Source organism: Diceros bicornis, chromosome 7, assembly GCF_020826845.1.
Source record: "Diceros bicornis minor isolate mBicDic1 chromosome 7, mDicBic1.mat.cur, whole genome shotgun sequence".
In the NCBI taxonomy this organism is placed as follows: domain Eukaryota; kingdom Metazoa; phylum Chordata; class Mammalia; order Perissodactyla; family Rhinocerotidae; genus Diceros; species Diceros bicornis.
In genome coordinates, this window is record NC_080746.1 from 43,778,358 (window position 1) to 43,796,177 (window position 17,820).

The following is a 17,820-nucleotide window of genomic DNA, read 5'->3' on the forward strand; positions in this document are numbered from 1 at the left end:
GGAAGACCAGACCTGAGCTAACATCTGATGCCAATCCTCCTCTTTTTTGCTGAGGAAGACTGGCCCTGAGCTAACATCCGTGCCAATCTTCCTCTATTTTATATGGGACACCGCCACAGCATGGCTTAACAAGCGGTGTGTCTGTGCGCGCCCGGCATCTGAACCGGCGAACCCCGGGCTGCCACAGTGGAGTGTGCGCACCTTACCGCTTGTGCCGCCAGGCTGGCCCCTATTTTTTCTTAATTATAGTTTCAAAAATATTTAAGCTCACAATTAATTGTTTTTCAATTGGCAGTGGTTTTCAAATTTTAGCTCCAGGTTTCTTGAGCTTTTTTAAACTTTCTGTCTAGCAAACCAAAGATTGAGGTGCACATGAAGAGCACTAATTTTATAGGACATTAACAGTGAATCCTCTCTGTAAAAACAAAAGATTTAAAAATCTATGTTTTTGGTGTCAGGTACAGAGTATTTAAACGTATATCTCAGTTCATGGCATACTACCTTCATGGCTCTGTACAGGCCCCTGTTTTCTTTTTTCATCATTCATTCATTTATTAATTCATTAATCACTCCCCATTCTCCAATCCTTTTTTCCTCCCTGCATTAGCAACCATCCTAGTAACGTGCCCACATATGTCTTTCTATTGGTATTTTATGCGTATGTTTCTTTTAATTCACAAAAATGATATTGTGCATAGGACTCATTCTGTTTCTTGCTTTTTTCCATCTGGTATTATGTTTTCGAAGTCTATCCAGGTAACTGTGTGTTTCTCTGGTCCATTGCTTCTTATTGCTGCATAGTATTTCATAATTTGCGTCTGCCACGTTTTACTGACCTGTTCTCTCAGAAATGGACACTTAGATTACCTCTAATTTCCTGCTACTTCAAATAGCATAAGTGATGAACATAAAGCATACTGTTATAGTGTAAATATTATAAGGTAGTTTGCTGGTTTGTAATAATAAGACTTTGCCCGTTAGGTTTTCTTAAAATGGGGGACAGCTAATTTGTTCATCTTGTAACAAAATATAGGCTCTTGTAACAAAATATAGGATTTTGTATTTACTTGTTATAATGGTTTTTGTCAGATTAAGATAAAGGTGGAGATGATATCATGCATGGACCAATTCTAAAAAACGTTAAGATGTTTGATTGTAATAGCTAATTTTCAGTGAGAAATTTAAAGGATATTGGGTGGCTGAAGAGATGAATGCAGCAAATATTTTAAGTATTATTTAATTTCTGTATTCACATGGCTTCTTTCTTACATATTGCCCATAATATTAACCATAAGCAAAAAATAGCCATATAAACAATTTCAGTAAAAGCAACAACAATAACAAATATAACATCAAACTTGGAAATACTAGGAAATGGAATAAATATAGAAGCAAATGTTAAAAGGATAGTTGGATACAATGGAATGGATTATAAAGAAGATAGATTAAAAAGCAGTGTCACAGCAACAATTCACCCTAACTTTCTGAACTGCAAACGATAATAGGTAGCTTGTGCTAACCCCAAAGGCCAGTCAAAGTCGGGAAGGTTGTGAGATGGAGTGTGAGCGGAGGGTTTTTTTGTTTTATTTTTTGTTTTTGCACATGCCAGCATTTTAGGGTTTTCTTTGTTAATATTTTAATATACGTTGAAATACTTTTGTGTGTGTGTGTGTGTGTGCAAAAACTGTTTGCTAAGTGTCTTAAGAGCATGTAAGCTAACCACACTCTAAGAAATATGGCATGGCACCTATCACAAAGGAACCGCAGGTTGAACTATATTTAATGTTAGGGCCCCACTTAAGTTGTAGTAGTGTTAAAGAATCACCAACTTTGTCTCTTATGCCCTCCCATCATACCAATAGTTCTTTACGTTACCTGGAACCCGTTTTTTTCCTTGGTAGCTGTAATGTCACTCAACATAACTTCTCTTCCCTATTCCTTTCCTAGCCTATCCTATCCTACCCTACCCCACCCCACCCTACCCTACACTGTCTTGTCCTATCCTATCCTATCCTATTGATCCTATGCTTTAAGTGAATATCTTCTCATTAATCAAAAGGCTAGAAGAAAAGAGGCAAGCAGCTTAATGACCTTCTGAAAGCTTCCATCTTAAGCCATGGAGGAATTTGCAAGATAATTTAGAAAGGTTTATCACGCATTTTCCAGCATGAAAACAGTGCATACAATTAAGGAAAAAAATGGAAAATGCACAAAAGTAGAAATAAAAGGAAAATTGCCACTCATATTTTTATTATTTAAATAATATTACTCCTCAAATTGTACTTTTAAAACTTTTCCCACTTTGTTTTCTTTAGAAAATAGTTTTTCTTATGACTTTCATATCTATTAAATCTTTTTTACATTTATATTAGAAAATGGAGGAAAATGCAAAAGAAAGTCATTTCTATCTCAGCAGTCACACATAACCGCTGTTAACATTTTGGTGTATTTCCTAAATACAAGTTTTTTTTTTTTTTTAATTGCAATATGATCATTCAGAATAAACAGTTTTATATTCCTTTAAAATGTAGCATTAACTATTACATTTGATTTATCCTTAGTACCACAAACTCATTGTTAAACATACATTATTTACTTTTAATATTTCACTCAATAAATAAAAACACACCTAACAAACATTCTTGTATTTTTGAATGTCCAATTGGCTTCTGTTACTTCACTTACCTAGAAAATGCTGTGAAAAACATTGCTGTGCGGAATACTTCCTCTGTTTTTACAGTTATGTCCCGTGAGTGTTATTAGAATTTCAAAGTATATTAACCCATTCAATTTCATTTATTGTGAACTTTTATTGTTATTTATTCATTGAGTTCTTGATACTAACTTGTTGAAATATATTACATTTCAAAAGAAATATATGCTTCTGTATGTTGAATATTGATGATACAATAGAAAAAATGGAAACTCCCCTTTACTTTTAAGAGGTAACCACCTGTGTCTATATAATCTATGTCAATGCCTATGTCTCTGTCTATGCCTGTATATGTAGATACATGTATATACACATGCATATTATTAAATCAATAATATATCATGGATATTATTATTTCATTTCCATTGTACAAGTTTAACTTATTTTATTTATTTATTGGTAAGGAATATTGACCCTGAGCTAAGACCTGTTGCCAATCCTCCTCTTTTTGCTTGAGGAAGATTGTCCCTGAGCTAACGTCTGTGCCAATCTTTCTCTATTTTGTATGTGGGAAGCCACCACAGCATGGCTTGATAAGTGGTGTGTAGGTCCGTGCCTGGGATCCAAACCCATGAACCCCGGGCCACCAAAGTGGAGTGCACAAACTTAACCACTATGCCACCGGGCTGTCCCCAACTTATTTTATCTTTAGTGGCTACATGGTATTTCATAATGTATACCATAATTTGTTTTTCATTTTTCTACTGTTGGCCATTTTAATTCTATTCTTTTTTGTTTTTGTATCACAGATCATACTGCAATGAATATCCTTGTAGAAATTTACATGTACACTTGGATAAGTATTTCTGTATGCTATTTATTTTTTTAAGAAAGTCCAAGATGTGATATTTTGGTCTTACTCAATGTTAGTTTTTTAGGGGAAAATAAAGATTAAATTTGATTTACATTTCCTTTCTCATACCAATGTATCATCTATCATTTGATTTATTGTATTGTTCTACTAGCAGACGAACTAGTGTGGGCTTCTGTATATTGACCAAGTAAACTCTGAAGAGTTTGTTGGCAGAGTCTAATGCTTAAATATGTGTGCATCAGGAAGTTTAGGTAAATAGTCTGTAACAAATGATCCATTTATTCAGTCCATCTTTACTGAGTACCTACCCTGTTAGGCATTTTGGCCATTGTTATGCATCAGAGTTCTTTTTCTTAGAATCAATAGCTTCTCGGAGGCAGTATTTTTTTTTTTTTTTTTTTTTTTTTTGTGAGGAGATCAGCCCTGAGCTAACATCCGCCAATCCTCCTCTTTTTTTGCTGAGGAAGACGGCCCTGGGCTAACATCTGTGCCTATCTTCCTCCACTTTATATGGGACGCCGCCACAGCATGGCTTACCAAGCAGTGCGTCGGTGCGCGCCCGGGATCCGAACCAGCGAACCCCGGGCCGCCGCAGCGGAGCGCGCGCACTTAACCGCTTGCGCCACCGGGCCGGCCCCAGTATTTTTTTTTTTTAAAGAAAGACTGGAAGAAAGTCAACTTTATTAAAGATTGAAAGTTATGGTTAAAAGATGTGCTGAGTCAGCTAAGATTGCTAGTATTTTGAGGACAAAGACAGAACCTCAAGACAATTTTATAGACTCAATTAAGAAGAGTTGTTAACAAACAAGATTGAGTTCAAGAGGAGTAAAATAGATATGATTAAATCGGGTATGCTTGACAGAGAAAATTCTTTTTTTTTTTTTTTTTTTTTTTACATTTTTATTGATATTTTAATGGTTTCTAACATTGTGAGATTTTGGGTTGTACATTTTTGTTTGTCCTTCACCCCATATATGACTCCCTTCACCCCTTGTGCCCACCCCCCACCCCCACTTCCCGGGTAACCACAGTCCAGTTTTCTCTGTCCATGTGTTGGTTTATATTCCACATATGAGTGAGATCATACAGTGTTTGTCTTTCTCTTTCTGGCTTATTTCACTTAACATAATACGCTCCAGGCCCATCCATGTTGTTGCAAATGGGACGATTTTGTCTTTTTTTATGGCTGAGTAGTATTCCATTGTATATATATACCACATTTTCTTAATCCAATCGTCAGTCGAGGGACACTTAGGTTGCTTCCACTTCTTGGCTATGGTGAATAATGCTGCAATGAACATAGGGGTGCATAAGCCTCTTTGGATTGTTGATTTCAGGTGCGTTGGATAGATTCCCAGTAGTGGGATGGCTGGATCATAGGGCATCTCTATTTTTAATTCTTTGAGGAATCTCCATACCGTTTTCCATAGAGGCTGCACCAATTTGCATTCCCACCAGCTGTGTATGAGGGTTCCTGTTTCTCCACATCCTCTCCAACATTTGTTGTTTTTTGTCTTGGTGATTATAGCCATTCTAACGGGCGTGAGGTGGTATCTTAGTGTTGTTTTGATTTGCATTTCCCTGATGATTAGTGATGTTGAGCATCTTTTCATGTGCCTATTGGCCATCTGTATATCTTCCTTGGAGAAGTGTCTGTTCATTTCCTCTGCCCATTTTTTGATCGGGTTGTTTGTTTTTTTGTTGTTCAATTGTGTGAGTTCTTTATATATTATGGAGATCAACCCCTTGTCAGATGTATGTTTTGCAAATATCACAGAGAAAATTCTTAATACTGAATATCCTATATTAAATATATGAGTTTTAATATATGTTATTATGGATAGTCTGATTAAAATTCCAACCAAGTGGGGGGGTACTGTTGCTATGAGTATAGTTTCCCTTCAAAAATTATTCCATATGCTCAACCCACTAGTATATCTGTTTTGGCTTTTAAATTTTAGGAGGAATGTTGAGAAATTAAAAATAGTTTAAAGATGAGGAAGAATGATACAAAGTTTTGGAATGATTGTTTCTGATGAAGAGTAGCTGAGAGATGACTAAATACTTGGTAATTGTGATCAGATGTGCTGGATCAGTGACGTAGGAGACACAAGGCCTGTCTCAGCTTTCTAGCCAACCATGCTCTGCAGAATACATTCCACTCCTCAGTGCCTTTCCTTGTGCAGGGACCATTTCTGTAGAGGAGGAAGATGTACAATGACATAAATCAAATGCTCTGTAACTCTTGAGACCCTTGTTGTTGTGCCCTAGAAAGCAGTAGAGGATAAGGGATGGGTGTGAATATCCACAGGAATGTAATAGGTGAATTAAAAAAAATTCCATTGCAATAATGTTTGTCAGCTGAAGAGGTCAAACCATTTTCACTTGATGTATTTTTACCTTTTAGAACAGTTCAATGAGGGAAAGTAGAGGAAGTTTTTATTATTGTTTTGTTCTTCAATTCTAGGTTTTGGAGACAAGTGACCTTGGTAGAGGTCTCAGGTGTTAGTTGTGATAAAAATTTCATACCTTTTAATCTGGTGACCTGTTCACTAGACAGCATTGCCTTTAGAAACCAATGAATGTGTTTATATGCAGTTCTGAATCCCATTTATGTTGAACTTTAACTTTTCCAGGCAGACAATTAGTCCAGAAGTGAATCTCTTCTGCTCTCTGGGCTTTTGGCACAGGAAAGACAAGGTAGACAAAATGGGGACAGAAATATCGTATTACAATCTTGCTTTCTTCTGCTCTCTCTGTAATAGCTACATTTCCTTCTGACTCATAATAGACTTCTAAGGAAAGACTACATTCATACTAAAAATGGAAGCAAGTTCCTTTCTAGAATGAGTAGAACGAAGGATGATGACATATAAGAAGGAAAGATTTGAGTTAAGCATAAGGAAATCTGGATATAAAGTCAGGATGGACTCTATACTTTTGGTGGTCTCTTTAGTTGTATGGAAAAACATTTTTTTCCCCCAGTTTCTTTCTTTAGAACTGATAGCTCCTTTTAAAGACAGTGTTAAAAAAAAGCAGTTTATAGTTAGGAAGAGAGGTCAACTTGAGTGAAAAATTACATCATAGTTAAAAGTCTCCAGGGGTAACTAGTTGACAGAAACCAGCTAGGATCATTCGGAATGAATTAGAGTTTATTATGGCATGAAGGGGCATTCATCAGCTTTTGGATATACCCCAAGAGCACTGAATTGGTAGTTTATTTGGGGAATTTTTTTTTAAGAAATAATTACTCCAATTATTATTAACTGCTTTCTGGTTGCTCATGACATGTTATTCATTATTGTTTCCATATGAAACCTTACCAGAATAGTTAGGTAATCCATTTTTGAAGTTGTCATTTTTTTAATTCTTAAGTGCAATCTTGCTCCCATGGGATGTCCATTATATTCTAAATTCATATCCTAGTATAATATATTAATGGTAAAAACTAAACATTTATGTTAGGACCACGGGTTTGATTTATAGGTATAGGAAAAATAAATTGCCCTGATTTTCTGCCATGGACTCTTTTGGTTACTGTAAAGACAATAAAAATGCCTTCCATTGCCTTGGAAAATCATATAGAATACTTTATGGGATTGTCTCTTTTTGTTCATGTATCTCTCTCATGACTACTTTTCTTTGGCTTTCATTGCTAAAAGCATATTTTCCGCAAGGAGTATATTTTTGAAATAATTTTATTAATGACCATACAATTTTGATGTCCCCAAGGATAAGAGGCAGGTTGGGCTTTGCCACTTACCAGTGCTGCCACTTACTAGCTTTCTGGGGGAGCTAAGGAGATAAGTAAGCCATTACAATATAATGGGTTAAGTACTCTAACAGAGGTATGGTGAAAGGTAAAAAAAAAACATTGAGAAAGATGCTCCAAATTTTTCAGAATATTTGAAAAAGGGGAAAATTTGGAGGTGTAAATGAGGGTATGGGTGGGGCCTTAGCAAGGCTGAACAGAGAAAATGACCCTTGAGCCGAGACTTGAAGAATAATAAAGAGTTATCTGGTAGTTAGCATGGAGGTTGGAAGAGGTGGAATGCCATGACAGATAGAAGGAGTGGTCACAGCCTGAGCTGTGGATAGGGGACTGAGATGTGCAGTAAAAACGTGGAATAGCTAATCTGGGTAGTGCATCCAGGAGCTGAACTGAGCCATATAACATACAAGTATAGCCCAGTGGCCTTATGGTATCATCACTTTGGCTTATTTACAGACTTATTAATTGGATCAAAAAGAAGATTGGAGTCAATGACCTATATAGTCTCATCAAAGAGCTACAGCGGCCCCGAGGGTTTTCATCAAACTGTGTGTTGCTCAGTCCCATAGAGTAAATCCCAGTCTCTAGAATGGTGGGGGCTGGGGAAGTGGAGGCAGAGTTGCTATCCTGGGCAATACGGTATAATGGAAAGAGCAGGTCCTGAGTTTTGATCCTAGATATGAACTAGATCTCTTGGATGATCACTTTTGGTTTTGAATCTTTTTTTCTTAATTTCGAAAATGAGGGCATTGAAGGATTCTCTCATAGGCTCTTTCATTCATTTATTCACTGCGTATTTATTGAACACTTACTAGTTACCTAGAACTTTCTTTGAGTTCTTTAGGTACAGTTGAGTGGAATAAAGCTCAACTCCCATAGCTACAACTAGAACGTTACCCTCCAGAGCTGAGGATGGAAAGACAGGCCTGGAAAGAGTGATTTGCAGGAAGCCATGCTGTAAGAGCATTTAAATTTTGAAAGTAGATTTGGTTTGTGGATGGCCAGGGACCAGGATGATGATAACAGCTTCTGGTGGCTTCTTACTGTATGCCAGGCACTGCACCAACTACTATATATGCTCATTTAATACTCACAATAACCCTTTGGGGTAGATGTATTATTATCATTTTTTCATTTTATAGATGAAGGAAATGACAGAGAGGGTAAGAAAATTACCTAAGGACACACAGCTAGTAAAGGTCCTTCACATTTAGGTTTGTCTGACTTCAAACTGTTTTCTAAAACAGTGATTGCCAAGATGTTAGCTCAGAGCCGGTCTTCCTCAGCAAAAACAGGAGGATTAGCATGGATGTTAGCTCAGGGCTGATCTTCCTCACAGAAAAAAAAAAAAAAGACAGTAAAACAGTGATTGCCAAGCCTAGTGGTACCTCCTAGGGCCCCACTCCAGATCTCAGGAATCAGAATTTCAGGAAGCACAGCAGAGATATGTTTATTTTTAAATAGCCCATCAAGTGATTTCAATGTGCAGTCAGATTAGGGAAATCTTGTGTAAAGATTTATACAAAATGACGGGAAAACCTACTGGTTGGATAAAAGTATAAGCAACTAAATGAGTAAGAAAGTATTATGGCTTGGAAAGAGCGCTAGACAAGGTGTCTGACTTCACATCTCTGTTCTGGGGAGTAAAGGGTTGTTATGGAAATGACAAGAGACCGTGGAGGGGAGGCCTGGGTTCCTGTCCTTGCTTCTTTACAAGCTAGCGGTGTAAGTAGAGGCAAAAAGAAGACTGGACGTGGTGACTTGTAGGGCCCCATAAAAGATCTACCATGCTGTGATTATAAAGCATGTAAGAATTAGGTATTGTGTAGGCTTCATTTGGTTTGATTAAAAATATTTCCTTGGGTGAAAAGAGTCAATAAAATTGACCTTAATGAGTACAAATTTACATAAATTTAGACAAACACAAAATACCAAATCAGAATATAAAAAAAATCTTTTGTAAACCTCTATGGTAATTTTTATTTTTATTTTTTCCTGGAAATGACTAATTGTTGATTCACCAAGAGGTAGCTAGAAAAATGACCAATTATTAAAGCTTACTATTAATACTTCTCTGGCCTTTTCAAATCCCTTCGAACAATAGTTTTGCATAGATATTTACATGTAGAATGGCATATTATATTTCCCCAAAATTGTTGAAAAAATTCCCAGTTGTTAGCAAAATGTTCATTTGAAAGTTAATGTACCAGAAAAAGTAGTTTGCAAGTCCTCTCTCGAGTCAACCATTTCAAGAGGAGTTTGTTACATTTTAATAGCCTTGTCAAGAACTTGGATGAACATGCGGAAAATGTGAATGTAAAATTTTCAGCTAAGGCAAAATTGAGAAGGAAAAATATCAGAATATAGAATTCATACCCAATATAATATAATAGGCTAGAGGCAATAAATTCTTGCATTTATGTACCTGCTCTCTCACACCTCCATTTTTTTTTCTAGTGTAGGATAGAGGGGTAATTGTTTGATAGCAATTCATATGAGAAAATCTATGTGTTGTAAACTCAACATGAGCCATTATGCAACATAGTTGCCCCGCAATATAACAGACTTAGAATGAGCAGATTGTGTCCTTAGTGAGGGAGATGATCTTCAGTACTGCTCTATGTTGAAGATGTGCTGAATTCTGGTGAATTGGGAAACGTCACTGAGATGATGAGGGAGTCTTTATATCAAGAATTTTAGAGGTAGCTAATTGTGTTTAGCCTGAATAAAATAAGATTGGGCTAGGAAATCATCCCATTTTTATCTTCAGTTTTTGAATGTCTGTTTCAGGAATATTATTATCCAGAGTAGCCCAGTAGGTGGAAGTTACAGAGATGCAGATTTCATCATAGTGTAAGAAAACAAAATAGAACTTTTGGACAGTGGAATAGGCTGCGGTCTCAGGAAAAGTTCAACAGAGGATAGACTGCATTTGGTCAGGGCTGTCATAGAATGGGTTAGACTTTGGGTGGAAGTGAGATGCGGGTTAGGACCTTTTAGTTCTCCAATTTTAGAAGTATATGTTTTAGTGAATTGTTGAGCAAAATAAATTTACTAAGTAAAATGTTTAGTCAAAACATAGAGAATCCCTTCTCTATGTAAGACTCAGATGTAATTACCGTAAAATGTAGTCCTTGTCTCAAACAACATTTCACTTTTGTGATGATAAACTACAGAACGTTATGTAATTGCCAAAATTATTTCCTTCCAATTTGTTCTCCACACTTCATTCAGAGTAATCACTACCATATACTAATCTCTTCATACCGCCTTCCTCCTTAAAACACAATCACTCTGCATTGATTTTAGGATAAAGACAGGCATTCTTAACAGGACTTAACAAGTCCAGCAAGATCTACCCCTACCTGCTTCTCTAGCTTTATGTTGTATCATCCTCCATTTCCAGTCCAACTATATTGACCTACTACTAATTTCTCGTATATACACCATGCTCCTATTTGCCACACATCAGTTCTCATGCTGGCTTTTTCTGCATGGATGACCTTCCCATTCCTAAATGACTTCTGCTGTCACCCTCCAGAATTCGGTTCACCTTTCAAGGAAGCCTTCCTGACTTTCCTCTTCAGATCTCATTTCCTGTTATACATGCTCACACTCTGTGTGTCTCATTCACAGCATTGATCACTGTTACAATTTACATTTGATTATGTAACTATTTGATCAGTATATTTTTCCCATACTAAAATATAAGCATCCGAAGGCAAAAGGCATCTTCTGTTTTTAGTTCACTATTGAACTGGTGCCTTGCAATATGTGCAAATCACAATAAACATGTGTTGAATGAATAATGTAAGTGGAACAGATAATACTTACTGTAACATCATAGAAGAACACATTTAGAGAAAGGATGTAATACAGTGACCCTAAGGCAATAAGTTAATTTTATATGGTGCTTGCATATTTTTTAGACTGTTTTTTCTATTCACAAAAGTCCTAAGAGCTAGGATTATTGTGTTATATTAATTTTACAGATAAAGACATTGTATCCCTCTAAACTTTACAGATAAAGACAATTAGCTAGGTCAAGATTAACAGTTATTAAGTAGCAGATTTAAGATGAGAAACCATGTGTTTGAAATTTTAGGAAAATAACTATGCACTTGATATACCTAGATGTTATATTCTTTATAACTTGCTTCAAATGGCATATTTTCTTAATTTTCTATAGAACTGTTTTAGTTTGAGTTGCTATAGCAAAATATCATCAACTGGGTGGCTTAAACAACAAACATTTTTTTCTCACAGTTCTGGAAGCTGGTGAGGGCTCTCTTCCTGGTTTGCAGACAGCCACCTTCTTGCTGTATCCTCACATGGAGGAGAGGGAGAGGGAAAGCCCTGGTCTCTTCCTGTTCGTATAAGGGCACTAATCCCATCACAGGGCTTTACCCTCATGAATTTATCTAAACCTAATTATCTCCCAAAGGCTCCACCTCCAAATACCATCACAGGTTCCAACCTACGAATTTTGGGGGTGCACAAACATTCAGTCCATACAAGGACTAATGTATGTTTTATTTATACCTACTCATCTAAAATATATATATGGTTTTAAAAATTACATATGGAATTTTTGGTTATATCTTCGAGACCTGGACAGGTAGGATTTGAAACATGAAAGTAACACTGCCATCTAGTGACAACTAACCTGAATGAAATTTGAAAACTAGAGTAGCAGGTTAAGCTCTCTAGGAATGGTAAAACAAGTCATTCACATAGAGTGGGCCAAGCACATAACTTAGGGCAGTCATTTCTTTTTAGTGAACATTTGAAGTAGCTGAGTCTTATGAAAGTCATGAGTTAATGACTAAATAAAGCAAATGCTCTTCGCTGTGGAATATAACTGTGGTAAGTAGATAAAATGGTTTCCTATGATTGTGCCACTTGACTGGAATATGTCTCCATTTTTCTCACTTGCTCTACTGCTTCTGAGTGAGGGAATCTGTACTCTGATAACCTAATAAAAAGAAGTTTTCATCTTAAAGAACTAAGTATATTCATGGACAAACATTTATGAGGAAATGAGTCCTTGGTAAAATTTCCGGTTAGGTTTTGCAGCATCATAAGGAAGAACTGGAATGCCAAAATAAACTCTATCTATCCCAAGTGGACCCTTAAAGCCATTTTGAATTAAATTACTGTGTGATTTAATGTAAACACAACAATAAAACACTTCCAGACATGCAATGAAAGGTTAGAAAATGAAGAAGTATAAGAATTTTCTTTAAAGCATTGAAATGCCAAGGAAATTTGGATAATTTATTTGTATCTTAACTATTGAAGTTGTATGATAGATTTTAGCTGATATATTTTAAATTATTGTCCTGGTACATTAAAATTACAGATAAAATTATCATGTAAAATCCCTTGAGCTAAAATTATCTTATCATTGGCAGATGCCAGATCAAAAGAAGTAACAATTATTCTATTTCTCTGGAGGCCTAACCAACAAAAACCTATCATTCTCAAATGATAATAATTTTGCTGATTGAGGTGAGGAAATCATATTTCTCATTTTTTTTTAGATAACCCAGAGAGGATTATTTCTATTTGTCCACTTACTGGTATATTCATTGAACTGTATCCCTAAGGTGTTCTAGCTCATGGTATAGATATAGCTTAACTGGAAATATTAATTACTTTTTATATAAATCAATGAAATTATTGCTTTCCTGACGTACTTATTACCCTGTTTCCCCTTCAGGAAGATTTCATATGCTGACAATAAACACCACGTAACAGAGTTGCTGTTTTGCCAAGAGTTAAGTTGGAAATCTCAGGGGCATGAACAATTTCAAGATGAAAAAAGCATCTGACTTACACATATGTCTTAGTATCCTTAAAATAAAGTAGTTTTATGTTTCTTTCAGGACAAGTGTATAGATATAGCCCCGTCTTTTGTTTTCATGTGATATACCATTCATATGAAGAATGTGGATAGTACCAGACCAAAGCAGATGACAATCTAGCAAGTGTTTGATTTACAATGAGTTGCCAAAAAAGTGTTGCATCAACACCGAAGGGACTGATTCTTTGAAAAATATGTTGTCCAATGTGGTTATGATTCGCTTTGTATGAGTCACAGCTGATCTGGGATCTCTCCTTGTCGGGGGCCAGGGAAGAGCTCTAGAGGAGCAGTAGATCAGATGAAGCCTGAAGGATGAGTAGAGTTAGTAAGAGGATGTGGAAGGGGGTTGTGCGGAGGCTCAGAGTGTTCTAGACAGAACACAAAAGAGTTTTGTTTGAAATTCTTAGTACTTATCAGCGAACAAAGGATTCAACATGGCACCAGTGTGGAGGTGCAGAATGTACTGAGGCTCTCTAGAGCTCTTAACACCCCAAAATGTATAGTGGGTGCAGAGCAAGAAATTGACCTCATGCTGGAAGAATGTACTCAGGTGATTGTAACACTAGTAGAAATGGGAGCAGACTGGGTTTTAGGTGAGTACAGAGCAGAAAGAGACCAATTTCTCATAGGGGTTTTTGGTGAGAGGAAAGTGGAGGGTTATTCAAAATTCCTGAAAGAGTTGATATTTGTCATGGTCCCTAAAGGAGGAGCAGGGTGAGGTCCGCAGCATGTTTGTAGTTTACTTGTGTCCCTGACTGTGTTTTGACTGTTGCCTTATTTGTTCAGCTAGGATTGTGTCTAAGCAGAGCCTCCGCCTCTGTTCTTAACCTCAACTGCAGCCTTATCCTATTACCCATGTGCCGAACACTCCTGGCTTACCTTCGAGGATCCCAGAAGGTAAGAAAAAATATCCTAGTGACAAATTCCAACATAAAAACCAAGTGTAACAGTGACATATTAGTCCTACTTAGTTTTCATGGTCTGACTTCTTGCTAGAGTGATTTCTTCGAAGGTGATAGTAAAGACCACGTCACCTGTCAAGATGATCAGTGAGCTATTCTGCAACACTAGATAAGGGCAGAGGGTAATAGAAAAAGTTATTAGGAGTAGTATCAGGCCCTGTGCTAAGCGCTTCTCGTATATAATTGTGAATCCTCACAATGATGCTGCAGCTGGGTATTACAGATGAAGAACCTGAGGCATAGAAAGGTTAAGTAGCCTGACCAAGATCATGAGACTAGTGAATGGCAGAGCTAAGATCAGTCCCAGTTCCGAGCTCCCTCCACTATACCATGCCTCACTGAGATGCTGCGTTTTCATTTGGTTAAATCCAGGTGAGCAAACGAGAGCCCTGTGACCTTTGAGCAATTATAAGGCAACTGCTGTTGTTGGTGGCAATTTATCGCTTCTTAAAACACATACCTGTTTTGAGCTGTGTAGTAAGCTTGGCAAAGATGTGTTGATTAAGTAATGAGGTCTCGTGTGATTTTTTGTGTTGTAATATGAAGGATGTAAGAAGACAAACATTTTGAAAGTTAAAACTCAACTGAAATTCCTTTTTGTCTTCGATTATCCTCGTGTGTGTGTATGTGTGTGTGGTGTATATGTTTGTTCGTTCCTTTTTTTCACTAAGATAGTAAGGCACTGCTGGATAGATACTGATACTTTAAAAGTTTGTTAACATGAGGTCACTTTGGTGTTCTGTGAAGTTCATATAAGTAGATTTACAGCAGTAAAACTTCTTAACCTTTTCACATAATTATATTTGAAATCTCTACTTTTAATGCAGTAATTTGTGGAAACAACTCTTCTCTCAGTTGTCTACTATTGTAAAATGCTACGTTTTGATCCCTGTGCCCGGCCATTAGCTTGGCATGATGAAAGAGAAGATAAATGGCAGGAAATGAAAAGTGCTCACCTAAGTCTTTCAGTATTTTATAAGTCTTAAAGAATTGTCACCTGGTGTGCAACATAGGTATTCAAAGATGCTTGATATTTTATTTGTCTATAAGATCAAACAGATGTTTAAAACCATAGATGAAATTGCTTCATTTAAAAATAATCTTATTTTTTGACTACAAAAGGAAATCATATATATTGTAAAATTCATACATTTCAGAAATATGCAAAGTAATCAGTGAAGGTTTCCCCTAATATTACTCTGCCAGAACAACCACTGATTACAGTTTGGGGTAAATGCCTGTAGACATGTTAACATATAATGCCATTAATTTTAAACAATATAGGATTATAGTGTAGTTTGTTATAATTTTTTTACCTAACAATATATCTTACACATCTTTCCATATCAATAATGAGCCTTCTCACATTCTTTTTTAATGGTTGAGTATTCCATTGACTGGATATATCATAATTCACCTCACCAATTTTTAACTGATAGGCTTCTGCCATATTTCCAAAACTTTGATATTATAAACAATGCTGTAGTGAAAAACTTTGTACATATATCTTATTTGTTGCATCATTTTTACCATATTAAATAATTTTTATTTAGGTTCCAAGCAGGAGAACAAGAAGATTGTTGGATAAAAGCAGAACATTCCATATAACATGTGGTGTTACTATCTGTATTTTCTCAGGTGAGAAAACCAAAAGATGTTAAATATTGTGTTAGAATAATACATTTTATAAATGGTATTTTTATTGTTCTATAAATTATTTACTGTCACCAACTTGTGATTTTCTTATTTTAGCTTAATTTTCTCTTTCATGTTTTTAAAGAGAGTTGTCTAGGTGGCACTACAGAAAATAGGTGTGTCTTATGCATTATATATACATATATATATATATGTATATATTTTATATTATAATATGCAAAGGTTGGCCCCCAAGCTGTTAATGATTGTTTCCTAAAAATAAATGTTTTCATTTAGAAATATTGGAAGAAGCAGACTAAAAGTTTTTAAGCTCTAAAACAATGATATGATAGGAGTTTAAATGCGTGAAAATTGGAATGTGAAATGTACATTCATAGACTATGAGTCCACCCAAAATTATATTTATAAGTGTTTCTTTGATATTAATACTTGGGTAGAAGAGCAAATGTCAAAAATTTGTGAAAATTTATCCTGCTCAATTCCAAGTTGAAAAATAAAGGGAGAATTCTTTGGTTCTTAAGAGTCATTGTAAAATAAATTTTTATCCTTAGCATTTATATGATACTTTTCAAACTTTTAGAATGGAAAGTAATAAACATATTGATTAAGTAGATGGACTATGGAGACGGTTTATGTAGGATCTGTCCCCAGCTGTCCTTCTGCCTTACTGTGTGACATAACCTCTCTGATCTTTAGTTTGCTGTTGTTTTAACTGTAAAATGGATTGACAGTAGCACCTACCTCATAGTTTTAAGACTAAAATGAGAACATGCATATAAAATTCTTAGAATAAAGTTAGTTATAATTTACAATCTCAGGGGTTAATTATCTCAGTGGCATAGCACCTGACATTTTCATCTGGTCGTTATCTGATAAGACACAGCTGTTTTGATACTAGGGACACTTAGTATGGACATTTATGTATGGCCATGTTGAATCAGGAGTGTTTTGATACAGGTATTATCAAGAAATAATTAAATTTTCAGCTCTTTAAAAATTGCCAACTATTGTTGAAACAGCTATCTTCACTGTTTTATCCCTGAACATCTTCCCATTGGTAGTTCCCACCTTTGGAGGTGAGAGACCGGGAGAGGCTCAGGGATGGGATTAGGACTCCAGTACAGCTCGAGGCTAGAGGTGGAGTAGGAGTCCAGGTTGAGACAAGGATCAAGTGTGTAAGGAGGGTTACAGATGGGTTAAAGCTAGAGAGGGTGAAAGGTCAGAAATGGAGGAGGATCAGGAAACACTGGCACATTCATAACTTGATTTGTTCTAAACTGAGGTTGTGTCCAAATATTCGGTTCAATTGGAGAACAGCCAAGAACCTGGGATAGTGTAGAGTATTGCTCTGAATGGACATGTCTTCCAGAGGGTTTGCATTCTGCCACTCACTAGTGGTCTGGTCTTAGCTAAGTTACTTTTCTTAACCTTAGTTTTCTTATCTGTAAAATGGGGATGATTCTACCTACCTCATTTTCTGTTGTGAGAATCAAAACGAGAAAATCCATGTAAAGTGCTTGGCATAGTTTTCTCCCTGCTGCCTAAAATTAGAAACCCTGAATTCTTTTGACCTAATATGCTGTTTCAGAAGTTGAATATATCCCTTAGGGGTGTATGTAATACAGTTGTTACCTAGGACTTTTTTTTCAGGAGGATTCAGAAAAAATGGCAGTTCCTCTAAGGATATCTTTGCACTTTTAAGCCATAAAATATGTAGTTAACATATAAGCCTTTAATTTAAACTGATGAATTTTTTTTTCTTTTACTATAGATTTCAGTAGTGATGAAGCTATAGGATATAACAGTTTTGCTTAAATAATGTTTTAGAGATGTGCTGTAGTTGAGTCTCACCTAGATGCCCTTTGATTTACTTCTTGGGAACCCTGTCCTTGCTTGTTAATTAACCTACTTCTAGCTCCCTGTCCCATTTTTATGAGACCCCTTTTCCCTCTAATTTGATTACTGGCAGGAGCTTGTGAATCCTTTAAATAACTTTTAGGTTATTTAGCATTCTAGTCTTTCTCTTTCACTTTTGTT

The 17,820-nt window shown here is 36.0% G+C and overlaps 1 protein-coding gene across 2 annotated transcripts in view; it reads left to right on the forward strand.

Annotated features, from left to right (window-relative positions):
- Window positions 1–17,820, forward strand: part of NOX4 (NADPH oxidase 4) — a 140,004-nt gene that overhangs the window by 12,435 nt on the left and 109,749 nt on the right. Inside the window, exons 3-4 of one of the 2 annotated variants that reach the window (XM_058545435.1) lie at window positions 13,952–14,062; window positions 15,681–15,765. In XM_058545435.1, the coding sequence (XP_058401418.1) occupies window positions 13,952–14,062; window positions 15,681–15,765 (196 nt within the window). The remainder of the gene's footprint in view (window positions 1–13,951; window positions 14,063–15,680; window positions 15,766–17,820) is intronic. The other variant, XM_058545436.1, reaches the window with a different exon arrangement.